This window comes from Salmo salar, chromosome ssa21 (assembly GCF_905237065.1).
Source record: "Salmo salar chromosome ssa21, Ssal_v3.1, whole genome shotgun sequence".
Lineage (NCBI taxonomy): Eukaryota > Metazoa > Chordata > Actinopteri > Salmoniformes > Salmonidae > Salmo > Salmo salar.
In genome coordinates, this window is record NC_059462.1 from 24200648 (window position 1) to 24217010 (window position 16363).

Here is a 16363-nt window from a genome sequence, read left to right on the forward strand (position 1 = left end):
ATTTGAGCTGTTCTTGCCATAATATGACCTTGGTCTTTTACCAAATATGGCTATCTTCTGTATACCAACCCTACCTTGTCACAACACAACTGATTGGCTCAAACACATTAAGAAGGAAAGAAATTCCACAAATGAACTTTTAACAAGGCACACCTGTTAATTGAAATGCATTCCAGGTGTCATCAAGCTTTCATGGCTGGGATAAGTTATTTCCTCTTATGGCGTACATCTTCAGGATAGTCTCGTTGAGAAAGATGTACGTTCCTCTCAAGATCTTGGCTCTTTCCAGAACAGCTTCCTTGTCCTTGAACCACAGGAACTTGACCACTATCGGCCTGGGCCTGTCACTTTTCAGGTCCTGGAACTCTGGTCAGGTCATCCATTATTTTATTAGTTGACTCCACCAGTATTTGGACACAATACTTGAAGCTATTTTCTTGTTGTTGTAACAACTGCTTGTAGAACTCTTTTTGATTGTTTAAAAGATCCTTCAGCTGTGATAGAGAGACACCACTGTGCTCAACGGTACTCCCGCCGGCTTTGATCTTTGTCATGGTAGCAACGTAGGTTACGCTGTTACTCCTCGCAGTTCCAGACAGGGCAGGTCACAGGGAAGATAGCTATCCAGCTGATCTTATCTCTTTTCTGTCATCCTGTGAACCCCATACCAATACTTAGCAACACTGCTACCTGGCAAAAAAGTAATTAGCTACTGGTAACAGAAGCAAGATTTAAATATATACTTAACAAAAATATTAACGCAACATGTAAAGTGTTGGTCCCATGTTTCATGAGCTGAAATAAAATACATTTTCCATACACACAAAAAGCTTATTCTCTCAAATTTTGTGCACCAATTTGTGTACATCCGTGTTAGTGAGCATTTCTCCTTTGCCAGTATAATCCATCCACCTGACAGGTGTGGCATATCAAGAAGATGATTAAACAGCCTGATCATTACACAGGTGCACTTTGTGCTGGGGACAATTAAAAGCCACTCCAAAATGTGCAGTTTTGTCAAACAACACAATGCCACAGATGTCTCAAGTTTGAGGAGCATGCAATTGGCATGCTGACTGCAGGAATGTCCACCAGAGCTGTTGCCAGATAATTGAATGTTCATTTCTCTACCATAACGTCGTTTTAGAGAATTTGGCAGTACGTCCAACCGGCCTCACAACTGCAGACCATGTGTAACCACACCAGCCCAGGACCTCCACATCCGGCTTCTTGACCAGCGGGATCGTCTGAAACCAGCCACCCGGACAGCTGATGAAACTGTGGGTTTGCACAACCATATAATTTCTGCACAAACTGTCAGAAACCGTCTCAGGGAAGTTCATCTGCGTGCTCGTCGTCCTCACCAGGGTCTTGACCTGACTGCAGTTTGGCATCGTAACCGACTTCAGTGGGTAAATGCTTACCTTCGATGGCCACTGGCACCCTGGAGAAGTGTGCTCTTCATGGATGAATCCAGGATTCAAATGTACCGGGCAGATGGTAGACAGTCTGCATGGCCAGGATCTGTACACAATTCCTGGAAGCTGAATATGTCTCAGTTCTTCCATGGCCTGCATACCCATCAGACATGTCACCTATTGAGAATGTTTGGGATGCTCTGAATCTACGTGTACAACACCGTCTTCCAGTTCCCGCCAATATCCAGTAACTCCGCACAACCATTGAAGAGGAGTGGGACAACATTCCACAGGACACAATCAACAGCCTGATCAACTCTATGCGAAGGACATGTTGCGCTGCATGAGACAAATGGTGGTAACACCAGATATTGACTGGTTTTCTGATCCACGCCCATACATTTTCTTTTAAAGGTATCTGTGACCAACAGATGCATATCTGTATTTACAGTCATGTGAAATCCATAGATTAGAGCCTAATTAATTTATTTCAATTTTAACTGATTTCCTTATATGAACTGTAACTAAGTAAAATCTTTGAAATTGTTGCATGTTGCGTTTATATTTTTGTTCAGTGTAGTTCAACTACCACCAAGTTACTGCAAAATGTAGTTCAACTACCAGCAAATGACTGCAAAATGTAGTTAAATAACTAGTTGAACTACATGTAGTTCACTACATCCCAACTATGCCCCCCCGATCAGAGTCAAAGACAAATCTCATCTGTCACTCAAAGATTTGTGGTGTTTCCATGGGATTATATTTTCCTTCATTGCAGAACCCTGATGAGTACCACGCATATCGAGATTAAGGTCGATTATGGATTTTAATCTATTTTCTGCAGGAACTCATGCGGATGTTTCATTGAAACAAATATTTTCAAATCAAGCTTCGGCCGTGAAATTACGCACTCAGTGCATTCGGAAAGTATTCAGACCCTTCCCATTTTTCAACATTTTGTTACGTTACAGCCTTATTCTAAAATGGATTAAGTAAAAAACAAATCCTCATCAATCTACACACAATACCCCATAATGCCGTTCAAAAGTTTGTGGTCACTTTGAAATGTCCTTGTTTTTGAAAGAAAAGCACAGTTTTTGTCCATTAAAATAACATCACATCAAAGCCTTCATTTCTTAGAACAAAAATAGACTTTTTGAGCCTGTAATCGAACCCACAAATGCTGATGCTCCAGATACTCAAACTAGTATGAAGGAGGCCAATTTTATTGCTTCTTTAATTAGCACAATAGTTTTCAGCTGTGCTAACATAATCGCAAAAGGGTTTTCTAATGATTCATTAGCCTTTTAAAATGATAAACTTGGATGAGCTACAACAATGTGCCATTGGAACACAGGAGTGACGGTTGCTGATAATGGGCCTCTGTACGCCTGTGTATATATTACATAAAAAATCTGCTGTTTCCAACTACAATAGTCATTTACAATATTAACAATGTCTACACTGTATTTCTGATCAATTTGATGTTATTTTAATGGACAAAAAATTAGCTTTTCTTTCAAAAACAAGGAAAATTCTTGGTGACCCCAAACCTTTGAAAGGCAGTGTATACATTTTTTTTTATAAAACGTGTTTATTTAAGTATTCAAACCCTGCTATGAGACTCGAAACTGAGCTCAGGTGCATCCTGTTTCCATTGATCATCCTTGAGATGTTTCTACAACTTGACTGGAGTGCACCTGTGTAAAATTCAATTGACTGGACATGATTTGGAAAGGCACACATCTGTCTATATAAGGTCCCGCAGTTGACAGTGCATGTCAGAGCAAAAACCAAGCCATGAGCTCGAAGGAATTGTCCGTAGAGCTCCGAGACAGGATTGTGTCGAGGCACAGATCTGGGGAAGGGAATCTGGGGAAGGGTACCAAAAAAAATTCTGCAGCATTGAAGGTCCCCAAGAACACAGTGGCCTCCATAATTCTTAAATGGAAGAAATTTGGAACCACCAAGGCTCTTCGTAGAGCTGGCCGCCCGGACAACTGAGCAATCGGGGGAGAAGGACCTTGGTCAGGGAGGTGATGGTCACTCTGACAGAGCTCCCGAGTTCCTCTATGGAGATGGGAGAACCTTCCAGAAAGACAACCATCTCTGCAGCACTCCACCAATCAGGCCTTTATTGTAGAGTGGCCAGACAGAAGCAACTCCTCAGTAAAAGGCACATGACAGCCCACTTGGAGTTTGCCAAAAGGCACCCAAAGGACTCTCAGACCAAGAGAAACAAGATTCTCTGGTCTGATGAAACTAAGATTGAACTTTTTGACCTGAATGCCAAGCATTATGTCTGGAGGAAACGTGGCACCATCCCTACGGTGAAGCATGGTGGTGGCAGCATCATGCTGTGGGGATGTTTTTCAGCGGCAGGGACTGGGAGACTCGTCAGGTTCGAGGGAAAGATGAACGGAGCATTAATGTGTCAGCATCGTTATGTTTTCATGTCCAGACGCTGTCCTATCCTGTTCCATGTCCGTTGTTAATGAAATGCTCACTCCCTGTACTTGCTTCTCGTCTACCAGCGTCAATCCTTACATGGAATGCACTTCAATTAACAGGTGTGCCTTGTTAAAAGTACATTTGTGGAATATCTTTCCTTCATAATGCGTTTTAGCAAATCAGTTGTGTTGTGACAAGGTAGGGGTGGTATACAGAAGATAGCCCTATTGGTAAAAGACCAAATCCATATTATGTCAAGAACAGCTCAAAAAAGCAAAGAGAAATGACAGTCCATTATTGCTTTAAAACCTCTACAGGATCCGTGGTTCCCCCGTGGGACGGTTGAGCTAACGTAGGCTAATGTGATTATCATGATGTTGTAAGTAACAAGAACATTTCCCAGGACATAGACATATCTGATGTTATCAGAAAGCTTAAATTCTTGTTAATCTAACTGTGCTGTCCAATTTACAGTAGCTATTACAGTGAAATAATACCATGCTATTGTTCGAGGAGAGTGCACAGTTATGAACTTGAAAATGTATTAATAAACTAATTAGGCACATTTGGGCAGTCTTGACACAAAATTTTGAACATAAATGCAATGGTTCATCAGATCAGTCTAAAACTTTGCACATACACTGCCACCATCTAGTGGCCAAAATCTAAATTGCTCATGGGCTGGAATAATACATTATGGCTTTTCTCTTGCATTTCAAAGATGATAGTACAAAAAAAGACAAAAAAAGCATTTTTTCCCCTTTGTATTATGTTTTACCAGATCGAATGTGTTATGTGTTATATTCTCCTACATTAATTTAACATTTCCACAAACTTCAAAGTGTATCCTTTCAAATGGTATCAAGAATATGCATAACCTTGCTTCAGGTCCTGAGATGTGGGTATGTTATTTTATGCAAAAACATTTTTTAGAGGCAGATCTGACATGAAGGTCAATCAGGAAAATGTCAAGAACTTTGAAAGTTTTGTCAAGTGCAGTCGCAAAAACCATCATGCACTATGATGAAACTGGCTCTCATGAGGACTGCCACAGAAAAGGAAGACCCATAGTTACCTCTTCTGCAGAGGATAAGTTCATTAGTTACCAGCCTCAGAAATTGCAGGCCAAATAAATGCTTCACAGAGTTCAAGTAACAGACACATCTCGACATCAACTGTTCAGAGACTGCGTGAACCAGGCCTTCATGGTCGAATTGATGCAAAGAAACCACAACTAAAGGACACCAATAATAAAAAGAGACTTGCTTGGGCCAAGAAACATGAGCAATGGACATTAGACTGGTGTAAATCTGTCCTTTGGTCTGATAAGTCCAAATTTGAGATTTTTTGGTTCCAACTGCCTTGTCTTAAAGAAAAACCCTTGAATGAGTAGGTGTGTCCAAACTTTTGACTGGTACTGCATGTAAATGCGATTTCAGTTTTTTAATTTCAATACATTTGCAAAAATTTCTAAAAAGTAGTATTTCCTTCATTATGGGATATTGTGTGTAGATTTATGAGGGGGGAAAAAATTTAATCAATTTAAGGCTGTGGAAAAAGTCAAGGGGTCTGAACACTTTCCTTATTCACTGTACATATGAAATGTACTACATTAATGATCTATGTGTAATAGAACTCTAATTATCCTCATTATACCTTCACATTTTAAATAGAGCATTTGGAGACCAATGTCTAGACTGTTCAGTCAGTTCAGTTCACCTTGATGAAAGTTGGCCATATGGTAAGGTCATTTATCTGCAGATGACTACTCGGTACCCTATTTGAATGGGATAAAGTAATTCAGTTTGGGATATACAGTATGTATTTTTTTTTTACAGAGAAGGTATATGTTTTCTTTACTTATTTGCATTTATATATTATGGCAACCAAAAAGTAGTTATCATACGGACGTGGCTGGTGTTGAAGATGAATATCATACTATTCGTGGAGCCTGGATGGGAGCTCATAGCTGTGTCACTGGCAGTTCACGTCCTACACTTCGAGGCTATAGCATAATAGCATACTAGTACTGCTTGCGAGCGACCACTGCTGTCCTCTGTCCAACGTTTACTATTCTCCAATCCTAACAGGACTAACCCTTAGTCTACTGCAAACAACGTCAAATCAGATCGACCAAATAATTATAAACTGATCAAATCCACCAGTTTAAGCACCAGGACAAATTATAAATAATTAAGGATATTAAATTATCATAGATTAACACACAGGGATTATATTTTGGCTTCCCTCTAGTCTAAAATATCATATCATTGTAATATTTTTACAATTCCAGGGTTATTGTAAGGTGAACGAACTTCAATGTCCACTAGATGGCGCCATGTACAGTACCAGTCAAAAGTTTGGACACACCTATTCATTCAAGGAAAAAAAAATAATAATACTATTCATTCAAGGGTTTTTCTTGTAACTATGTTCTACATTGTAGAATAATAGTGAAGACATCAAAAATATGAAATAACACATATGGAATCATGCAGTAACCAAAAAAAGTGTTAAACAAATCAAAATATATTTTATATTTCAGATTCTTCAAAGTAGCCACACTTTGCCTTGATGACAGCCTTGCACACTCTTGGCATTCCTTCAACCAGCTTCACCTGGAATGCTTTTCAAACAGTCTTGAAGGAGTTCGCACACATGCTGAGCACCTGTTGGCTGCTTTTCCTTCACGCTGCGTCCAAACTTTTGACTGGTACTTTACATTCACAAAATGAAATGAAAACAATCAGTTTCAAGAAATTCTGAGAATTCTAAATGTTATGTATACTTTTAAAGAATATGCATATGTTTAATAAAAAAAAACAGGTTAAGAAAAGATTCAGAAACAACCAAACTATCATTTGGATCCACCATTCAAGTCCAATGTCCTCAGATACACATAATAAGCATTAGGAGCCCCCAAAAAACAACCCCGTCAGATCAAACTACATGATTGATCATGTAGACTTAAAAAAGGCACTTGGTATGTGTTTTACAGGTACACACAGACTGGACAGAGGGGGAGACATTTAGAAAGAGAGCCCCTCTGTTCCAATAGGCCTATCCACACTTGCATTTAACTTACAATAGAGCAATGTATTGGACATGAGTTCTAAGTGGTATGCTACTGTGCATAATGCAGTGTAGCCATAGACTCCAGTTCCAAAGGTGTTATAATGTCTTAGTGTGTTTGCTGTGAAAGATATCCACTGTGGTCTCCTGGCACTGCCTCAGGTCATAGTCACAGTAGCCGATGGAGAAACGACCCTGGGGGAGAGAAAAACCATTGAATAAATACGACCGGATTATTATTCTGTTGGTTCTATATTTTTGAGAATATAAAAGTGAAGACTGAACATAGAGGGGAGAAATATCCCTAGTTGAAGTCTTGCCTTTGGTTTCTTGAAGTAATCCAGTCCTCTTCCTATCTTGATGATCCAGCCGTTGTCAAACCTTAGGGGATCATCATCATCATCACGTTTATAAAACCTACATAAATCAAAGACTCTATAATGTGCATGAGCCATATGGCGCATTAAAGACCTCATTCAACCTAAGCCACTGATGCTAGCTGATGCCACTGATGCATTCTGGGTGTGGAAATGGATTGATTGAAATTGATGGTGTACCTGATCTCCCTGTCGTGAAAAGTGGAGTACTGGAGGTCCAGACACACATCCTGGCTCTGTAGACTCTGTTTGAGCTCTGACAGAGCACTGGCCTGCTGAGAAGAATAGTCCCCCTGCAACACACACATAGACAGGTGGATCAGGGAAACAACACGAGATACAGTAGCTTGGCATTTTGAGTAGGTTTATAACTGTACAATAAATAGCCCTAAAGAAAACAAATGGAGCAACTAAGCTATAAACCTCTTACTACCAGTTCAAACTTCTGCAATACAAATACTCAATTGATAATGATATCGATGCTATTGGTACTGTATCTGAGTGTTTAACATCTTTTCTGTCCTCAGAGTTGGTCATTTTAGGGGATTTTAATCTGGATTGTCTATCCCCGGCCTCAGATCAATTTAAGAGTATATGCATTGATTTTAACCTGACTCAATTGAACTCAAAACCCACACGGATAAATGTGAAAAACCCTTTTAACTCTTCATTGATTGATTTAATTCTTACTAATAACCCCCATAAATACTGGTCTAGTGGAGTATTTGCATAGGATCTCAGTGATCATTGTCCCATAGTATGGATTAGAGATACGAAACAAAACACTGATCCTTGTTTAATTAAGAAGATACATTTTTAAAAGTTCTGCTCAAGGGTTTTTACATGACATGTTCTACTCTGATTTAGCAGCTGTCTCCTGTATTCCTGACCCGCAGTTGGCTCTAGAAAATGTATCTTCCATATTTATTCCTCTGGCAGATAAACATGTCCCTTTTAAACAATTCAGAGTCAAAGATAGAAAACCAAGGATTCGATCTTCTGCGTTATCTGAGCTCATTCAGATGCTTTTTATTTGAGAGAAACGGTGGTGTAGTTGACCCTGGTCTGTCAATCGACTGCTCTTCCCGCTGCCAGCCTTTAGCTGACTTGACGGTTAACCCGTCAACTTCTAGTGAATCTTTGTTTTCATTTCAACATTTTACTATTTGTGACGTGCTAGATGCCTTGCTTAAGATTGACGTAAAAAAAAAAATCCACTGGAGCTGATTTGCTTGATCCATTTTTGCTGCAGCTCTCTGCCCCCCTGATCCTGATTCATTAACCCATATTTTTAACCTGAAGATTATCTGTTGCTATCCCCAAAGTTTGGAAGGAGGCCCATGTACTTCCCCTTCACAAAAGGCGGTGACCCTTGTGACCTAAATAAATTATCAGCCTATTTCTAAACTTTCTTGCCTAGCAAAAATATTAGATTCCTTGATTAATTCTCAGCTAAGCTCTTTCTTTTCTTTGAAAATGTATTCTAAATGTACATCAGTCAGGTTTTAGAGGGGTGGAACAGAGAAGGCTTAGTTAGTTAGTAGGCTAGTGGCCAATCCTCTAAAAGGGCTTCAGTTTTTGAGATACCCCAACCCGAGGTACTGTATAACAAAGCACAACCAAGTTTTTGGATGGTTTTATAAAAATATTTGACTGAAAAAGTGGTTAAATTCATAGATTGTGACACACCCTCTTAACTCAAACAGTGCAGATTAATGCCTGGCTGGAGTGGGGGAGTGGGCCACATAAGCTCATGTAACCCAATATTGCAAGTTCTGATATTGCAAAAAATGTGTTTCTCTATGGATTTGATATGTTTAGCTCCTACTCCTGCAATTATGTTAGGGGGGCCCTCTAGATTTGACTCAAAATCCAACATGGCTGCCACATTACCATTAAATGGTGGTTTAATCACCTGTATATGTACACAATTTAAATGAGACATTTTTCAGATTTGACCTGACTATTTTTGTGTATTTCAACTATGTTAGGAATCCAATATGCCCACCATATACACTCAAACGCCTTTGTCTGGGTCTATAAAAAAGGCAACAGACGGCTTGGCATGGCAACACCAGGTATTCCAAGTCACACGCCTCTTTGAGGATCAATGAGGCAACTGGGAGGTTCCAAATAAAGGAAAGAGAATCCAACCCTGGACTCTGACACCTTCTGCCATGCTCTACAATTTGCCACTGCTGTGGTATAACTTGCCCTTCCAGGGTTGGGCTCTTAAGTCACCTCCTTATCATTTAGAAGTGAGCTTTGATTCATTGCTAGTCCAATACTTCCACCTGAATCCAACCAACATGACTTTCCACTGTCTCACTGCATTTGTGATGCAAATTGGGATGCTCCAGTGCACTCTTATCCTGTTCAGGTTGAGCTGCCACATTGCTTCTTCCAGAAAATCATGTCCACCATCATGGCTGTCTGCCCTGGAGTTACCGTATATGTTGACTTGGTGACATTTATGGTGTACGGGGAGGATGAAACCACACATGACAACCGCATAAGGAAAGCTGTTCACCACCATGAACCAACAACCTGACACTCGATGACTAGAAATGCCATCAACTTAGTGGGCCTTCACATGTCATATGAATTGCACCTCTCTAATATCAATGCCATCCTGAATCTCCCAGAAGTGTCCTTGATAAGCCTACTCCACCATCAGTCCTCCCCTCAGGCAGTTACTAGAGACAGAGACACCATGGAACTGGACTGTCAGGAGGCCATTCAACAGCCAAAATGCCATCTGGAAATTGCTGGTGTGCAATGCCTTCATATGTAACTATTTTGCTACCAACCATGGCTGGCCAGCCCATGTGACACCTGAACTGGACTTGCATGTAAAGAATGAGCTTTCCTGCTGGGGTGACTCATGCACTGGTCTGGGAAACGGTGCAGTAATGTTTGGCAATTTTATTTATTTATTTTATTTAACCAGGTAGGCTAGTTGAGAACAAGTTCTCATTTACAACTGCGACCTGGTCAAGATAAAGCAAAGCAGTGCGACACAAATAACAACACAGAATTACACATGGAATAAACAAACATACAGTCAATAATACAGTAGAAAAAAAGTATATATACAGTGTGTGCAAATGAGGTAGGATAAGGGAGGTAAGGCAATAAATAGGCCATAGTGGCAAAATAATTACAATTTAGCAATTAAACACTGGCGTGATAGATGAATGTGCAAGTAGAGATACTGGGGTGCAAAAGAGCAAAAAAATTAATAACAGTATGGGGATGAGGTAGTTGGATGGGCTATTTACAGATGGGCTATGTACAGTTGCAGTGATCGGTGGGCTGCTCTGACAGTTGGTGCTTAAAGTTAGTGAGGGAGATATGGGTCTCCAGTTTCAGTGATTTTTGCAATTCGTTCCAGTCATTGGCAGCAGAGAACTGGAAGGAAAGGCGGCCAAAGTAGGAATTGGCTTTGGGGGTGACCAGTGAAATATACCTGCTGAAGCGCGTGCTACGGGTGGGTGCTGCTATGGTGACCAGTGAGCTGAGATAAGGCAGAGTTTCACCTAGCAAAGACTTGTAGATGACCTGGAGCCAGTGGGCAATGAACATATGCCAAACAAAAGGCACCTTAGGATGGTAAAACTTGCTGTATGTGATCGTTTATGGTGGCTGGGGATTGACTGTGAGATAGTGGTCTTTGTGCACCATGCTTGATCTGCTCCACTTCCTCTGCAACCCATTTACTGTCCATCAAAGCCCTGGGATCATCTTCAAATGTATGCGTGTGTGGATCTGTGCTACGTCCCTCACAACGAACACTTGTTAGTTATAGTCTATGACCTAGCTATACTAAATAACCTCTTCCGTAACCTGAGATCAGTCTCCACATCTCCTGCTGGTGCGTGCCCCAGTCCATAATCAATGCCAACCATCCACAGTTAATGTTGGCCAAATTATCATCCTAACTGGTTTCCAAGTGAATATTAAAAAAATATGTAGGACGTGACCTGAAGGACTTTTTAGCACATTCAACATAAACAACTCTGCCCACAGGTCAATTATGTGTTGGAAAGGTCTAAAGGCAAGTCTGTTTGTGACAGCCCTTTCACAGACTCCCCTTCACAACCAGACCACCAACCATTCCACTACTGGAGTTACCCCAGCATCATTCAGGCTGGGATAACATTCCAGTTAGTCAATGGGTCTCTTTGGTATGCAAGCTGCATCTGCTGACTGCCTATAGCTGCATCTGCTGACTGCCTATAGCTGCATCTGCTGACTGCCTATAGCTGCATCTGCTGACTGCCTATAGCTGCATCTGCTGACTGCCTATAGCTGCATCTGCTGACTGCCTATAGCTGCATCTGCTGACTGCCTATAGCTGCATCTGCTGACTGCCTATAGCTGCATCTGCTGACTGCCTATAGCTGCATCTGCTGACTGCCTATAGCTGCATCTGCTGACTGCCTATAGCGAACTGTAGAAATGGAAAGTGATCACACCACAGCTCCAATACCCCACCAGCCATACAGGAAGGATACTGGCCTTGTCGCTGCAGCTTGGCCAGAATGGCCAGTTGGCTGTGCAAGCTGGTCAGACCCCAGAACAACAACCACCACTGGCTACTTTGTCTCCTCACCCTGTAAGGACACTCACGTCCTGGTCACCTCAAAGACTGAATCAACATCGCACACTTAGTTTTTATACAATACTAGAGTAGCTGACTGTTGTATTATGGTTGTGTTCCTGTAACTTGGTTACGCTACGGTGTGCTTGTGTCGTAAAAGGCTTGTTATTATTTTTGTGGAATTGCCCAATGTTGATATGTTGTAAGTGTTTGAATGAGATTAAAACATGAACACATTCAAAAATGAGTTGGCTTTGGCTATTCAAACCAACAGAGGCATGGCAGTGACACTCATAGTCCTAGATATAGCAAGAGCCTTATGAAACCATTTTAAAGACAGAATAACACAGTACAAAATGAACAAGGGCTACTTGTTTGCAGGCGAAGGTGATTGAGTGTAATCATGTTGGCCATATTGGATTCAGAATCAAACTGATTCGCAACAGTCTTTATAGGCATGAGTGTTGTACACAACTCTGAAAAAAGGCCTAATTTACAGGTGATTTAACCTCCATCAAATGTAGCCATATTGTATTTGAGGCAAAATATAAAGAAATCTGTGATGGCCCCCTGACTTAATTGCAAGAATAGGGGCTAAAGATAAAAAAAATCCTTTAAGGAACCTTGGACACCAAAAAATATAGATTTCGATGTCTGAGTCAACATGTGTTCCTTAGAGCCAATTACAATAGCCACAACATCAAATAAATGTGTAACTGTATGCATTTTCATCAGGCAGGACCATACAGCACTGAATGAGTGAACATTTATTTGGCTTGGAAAGTTGTCTATTAAACAGAGACCAAAAAGTGTTCATCATAAATATTCATAGTTAATATTTCTGCCTATCGCATCTGTGTGTTTACAGATCTACATTTTCAAAATGCTTTAAGAAATCCTAATGTTGTGTGTTTCTGTATGTTGGGCAGACAATTGACAATTTGTATTCCAAATTTGAGCAATATCAAAGCTTGTAATATTGGGGTACAGGAGCTTATGTGGACCACTCCCCCTCGAGCCAGGCATTATTCTGCACCGTTTTGAGTGAAGGGGGTTTGTCACAATATCTATCAATTTAACCACTTTTGCAAGGAACATATTTTTATACAACCATCCATTTCATATATGGGACATCTAAGAGATATGGAAAAACATGGCTGTGTTTTGTTACACCTCGGGTAGGGGCATCTCAACATTTTGTGGGCCTTGCTACTAGCCTACAGTTAGTTACCTCTTCCTGAGAGGTCAGCAGGTGAATCCTCTTCACCTGACAGCTGGCCTTCAGCAGCATCTCACAGAACCTCAGGAAGTTATACAGCTAGGAGGGCAGAAGGGTCAAAGTCAAGACCTCATGACTAAACCAGCATGGCAATGGCATCCAACGCAGATTCCACAATCATATTAATAGACAAACCAGCTTTTGAGGTAGCAGAACACCCAGAGGTAATAGTACCTTTCTGCAGTATATCATCTGGTGAATGTGTTTGATAGTGTACAGGTAAATTACCTGGTGAATATGTCGGATGTAAGGGTCCTCCACCCAGACCTCAGTCAGCCCCTCGGTGACGTAAGGCCTGAACAGAACCTCATAACTATAGCCTGTAGCATCTTCTGCTATCCTGATCTGCTCATGGTACTTCCCCTCTGAGTGGGAGAGGAGTTGAGAGAGGGAGGGATAAGAAGGGAAAGAGGCAGAGATAGGCAGTATTTCTGTTACATGCATTTGAAATACACTGAACAAAAATATAAATGCAACATTTTAAGTGTTGGTCCCATGTTTCATGACCTGAAATAAAAGATCCCCGAAATGTTCCATTCACACCAAAAACCTTATTTCTCTCAAATTGGGTGCACAAATTTGTTCACATCCCTGTTAGTGAGCATTTCTCTTTTGCCAAGATAATTCATCTCCCTGACAGGTGTGGCATATCAAGAAGCTGATTAAACAGCATGATCATTACACAGGTCCACCTTGTGATGGGACAATAAAAAGCCACTCTAAAATGTGCAGTTTTGCCACACAACACAATCCCACAAATGTCTCAGGTTTTGAGGCAACGTGCAATTGGCATGCTGACTGCAGGAATATCCACGAGAGCTGTTGCCAGATAATTTAATGTTCATTTCTCTACCATAAGCTGCCTCCAATGTCGTTTTAGAGAATTTGGTAGTTCATCCAATCGGCCTCACAACCGCAGACCATGTGTATGGCGTTGTATGGGTGAGTGGTTTTCTGATGTCAGCGTTGTGAACAAAGTGCTCCATGGTGGCAGTGGGTTTATGGTATGGACATGCATAAGCTATGGACAACAAACACAATTGCATTTTATCGATGGCAGCTTGAATGCAGAGAGATACCGTGACGAGATCTTGAGGCCCATTGTCATGCCATTCATCTGCCGCCATCACCTCATGTTTCAGCATGATAATGCCCGGGCCCATGTCGCAAGGATCTGTACACCATTCCTGGAAGTTGAAAATGTTTATGTTCTTCCATGGCCTGCATACTCACCAGACATGTCACCTATTGAGAATGTTTGGGATGCTCTGGATCGATAAGTGTGTTTCAGTTCCCGCCAATATCCAGCAACTTCACACAGCCATTGAAGAGGAGTGGGACAACATTCCACAGGCCACAATCAACAGCCTGATCAACTCTATGCGAAGGAGATGTCGGGCTGCATGAGGCAAATGGTGGTCACACCAGATACTGACTGGTTTTCTGATACACGCCCCACCTTTTCTTTTAAGGTGTATGTGAACAACAGATGCATATCTGTATTACCAGTCACGTGAAATACATAGATTTATGACCTAATGAATTTATTTTAATTGACTGATTTCCTTATATGAACTGTAACTCAGTAAAATCTTTGAAAGTTGCATGTTGCGTTTATATTTTTGCTCAGTATATGTATTTGAATTACTCCTGAGTATTTTGTATACTAAACTAAACTCCAATGCATTTTGTAACAAGATCCTTTCAAAAGCTGCAATTTGTATTTTCAAAATAACAAAATACTATTCTATACCATTTCTTTATAGCTGTTCACAATTTTGTGTCCCCCTTTCACCCTACATTGGAAACAAAAAGTCTGATGGCACTATGGTGTGATAAGATTGTCTGCTAAATAAACGAAATGTAAATGTACATGTAAAATTTAACAATTGCAAAGCATGCTCAGTATTACTCTAATGAGCTAGGCCCCGTAAAATGGTCAATGACAATACCCAGTGTGCTTTGCAGTTGTTCACTTTCACATACATTTTGGCACTCTTATCCAGTGACAGTGCATCCAACTAAGGTAAATAAACAACAACATATCACAGTCATAGCAAATAAGACGTTTGTGTAAATGTTACTGAGAATGTTGTTGATGTTCGGCCGGCTACCTGCAAATGTATTTTTGTATTTTCAATTACAAAATACATGTATTTTAATACATTGGTCTTTAGGCTATTTTGTAATTAAAGCTCATCCCTGGAAGGAGGAATAAGAAGAAGGCAGCAGTAAGGTGCAGGAATGATTCCTTTGGGAAAGTGACATCAGTTCGCTGAGATCTATTACCTTCTTTTAGTTGGTTGACGTGGACTTTGATCTGTTCTGCTCGGTCCATGTAGCTCTTTATCTTCTGTCTGTAGTGGACTTTCTTTGAGTCATCTTTCACAGCTGTGAACAGATGAGTAGATCAGTAAAACAGATGTCACCCTCATACCCCTGTGACTGTGAGTGTGTTACCTTTCAGCACGTCCATCAGTAGCTGGATCCCCTCCTGGTAGCACACTAGCGACTCCTGGAAGCGCGAGCTCTGGTCCAGCTCCACGGCTCGTTTCAGGACGGAGATGGCAGAGGTCTCCATACCAGGGACTTGCGTCATGGTTCACTATCTGGTAACAATGGACAGAGATTTTGAGTTCAATGTGTCAAGTTGTGGATATTTGTAATTCACCTGGTTAGATGGCAAAAGAGTATGCACATGCTTCGTCCGTCCACAGCTCAGCGACAGGAATATTAAATTCGTCTGAGTCAGCTTGAGGTATCAAGTCTTCTTTGGCACATCTTCAGAGGCAATACAATGCATCAGTAGACCCTTCTTAAACTCGTATAGCCTTGTTTAAACTCCTCATGCTTAGATTATATCTAAATTGGATGACGAGATTTCATTCCATTAATTCAAAAGTAAATCTGATCAAAATCATCCTCTGATGGCACTAACTTCCTGAAGTTGGTTTGTCTGCTGGCCCGTATAAAGGTACGCATGAATAATAATTCCCCTGAGCAACATATCCACGGAAGTGAAAATGCCTAAATTAAATATAAATGACTGAATTATGAAATACACATGTAAAAAAAACATGTGTCAAACCATATAGTTAATCATACAATATCACATTGTAAAAAAAGCGAAGTTTTTTCACAAAGTAAATTGAAACAAATGAAA

General features: G+C 40.7%; 1 protein-coding gene across 3 annotated transcripts; it reads right to left on the reverse strand.

Annotated features, from left to right (window-relative positions):
* Positions 1-6651: 6651 nt before the first annotated feature.
* mitd1 (MIT, microtubule interacting and transport, domain containing 1) lies at positions 6652-16233 on the reverse strand. 3 transcript variants are annotated; one of them, XM_014164609.2, is made up of 8 exons: positions 15903-16233; positions 15661-15809; positions 15490-15591; positions 13429-13565; positions 13153-13239; positions 7499-7611; positions 7262-7322; positions 6655-7136 (listed from the first exon to the last, which is right to left on the reverse strand). In XM_014164609.2, the coding sequence occupies exons 2-8, from the start codon at positions 15797-15799 to the stop codon at positions 7041-7043; spliced, it is 735 nt and encodes a 244-aa protein (XP_014020084.1). In that variant the 5' UTR covers positions 15800-15809; positions 15903-16233; the 3' UTR covers positions 6655-7040.
* Between the last annotated feature and the right edge of the window lie 130 nt (positions 16234-16363).

Excerpts from the sequence above, each read along its gene's own strand:
- mitd1 (XM_014164609.2), bottom strand. The coding sequence starts at position 15,799 with ATGACGCAAGTCCCTGGTATGGAGACCTCTGCCATCTCCGTCCTGAAA. Across the intron at positions 13,240-13,428 it reads ACATCCGACATATTCACCAG|CTGTATAACTTCCTGAGGTT; the intron begins GTAATTTACCTG and ends CTGCCCTCCTAG. Across the intron at positions 7,323-7,498 it reads TTTCACGACAGGGAGATCAG|GTTTGACAACGGCTGGATCA; the intron begins GTACACCATCAA and ends TGATCCCCTAAG.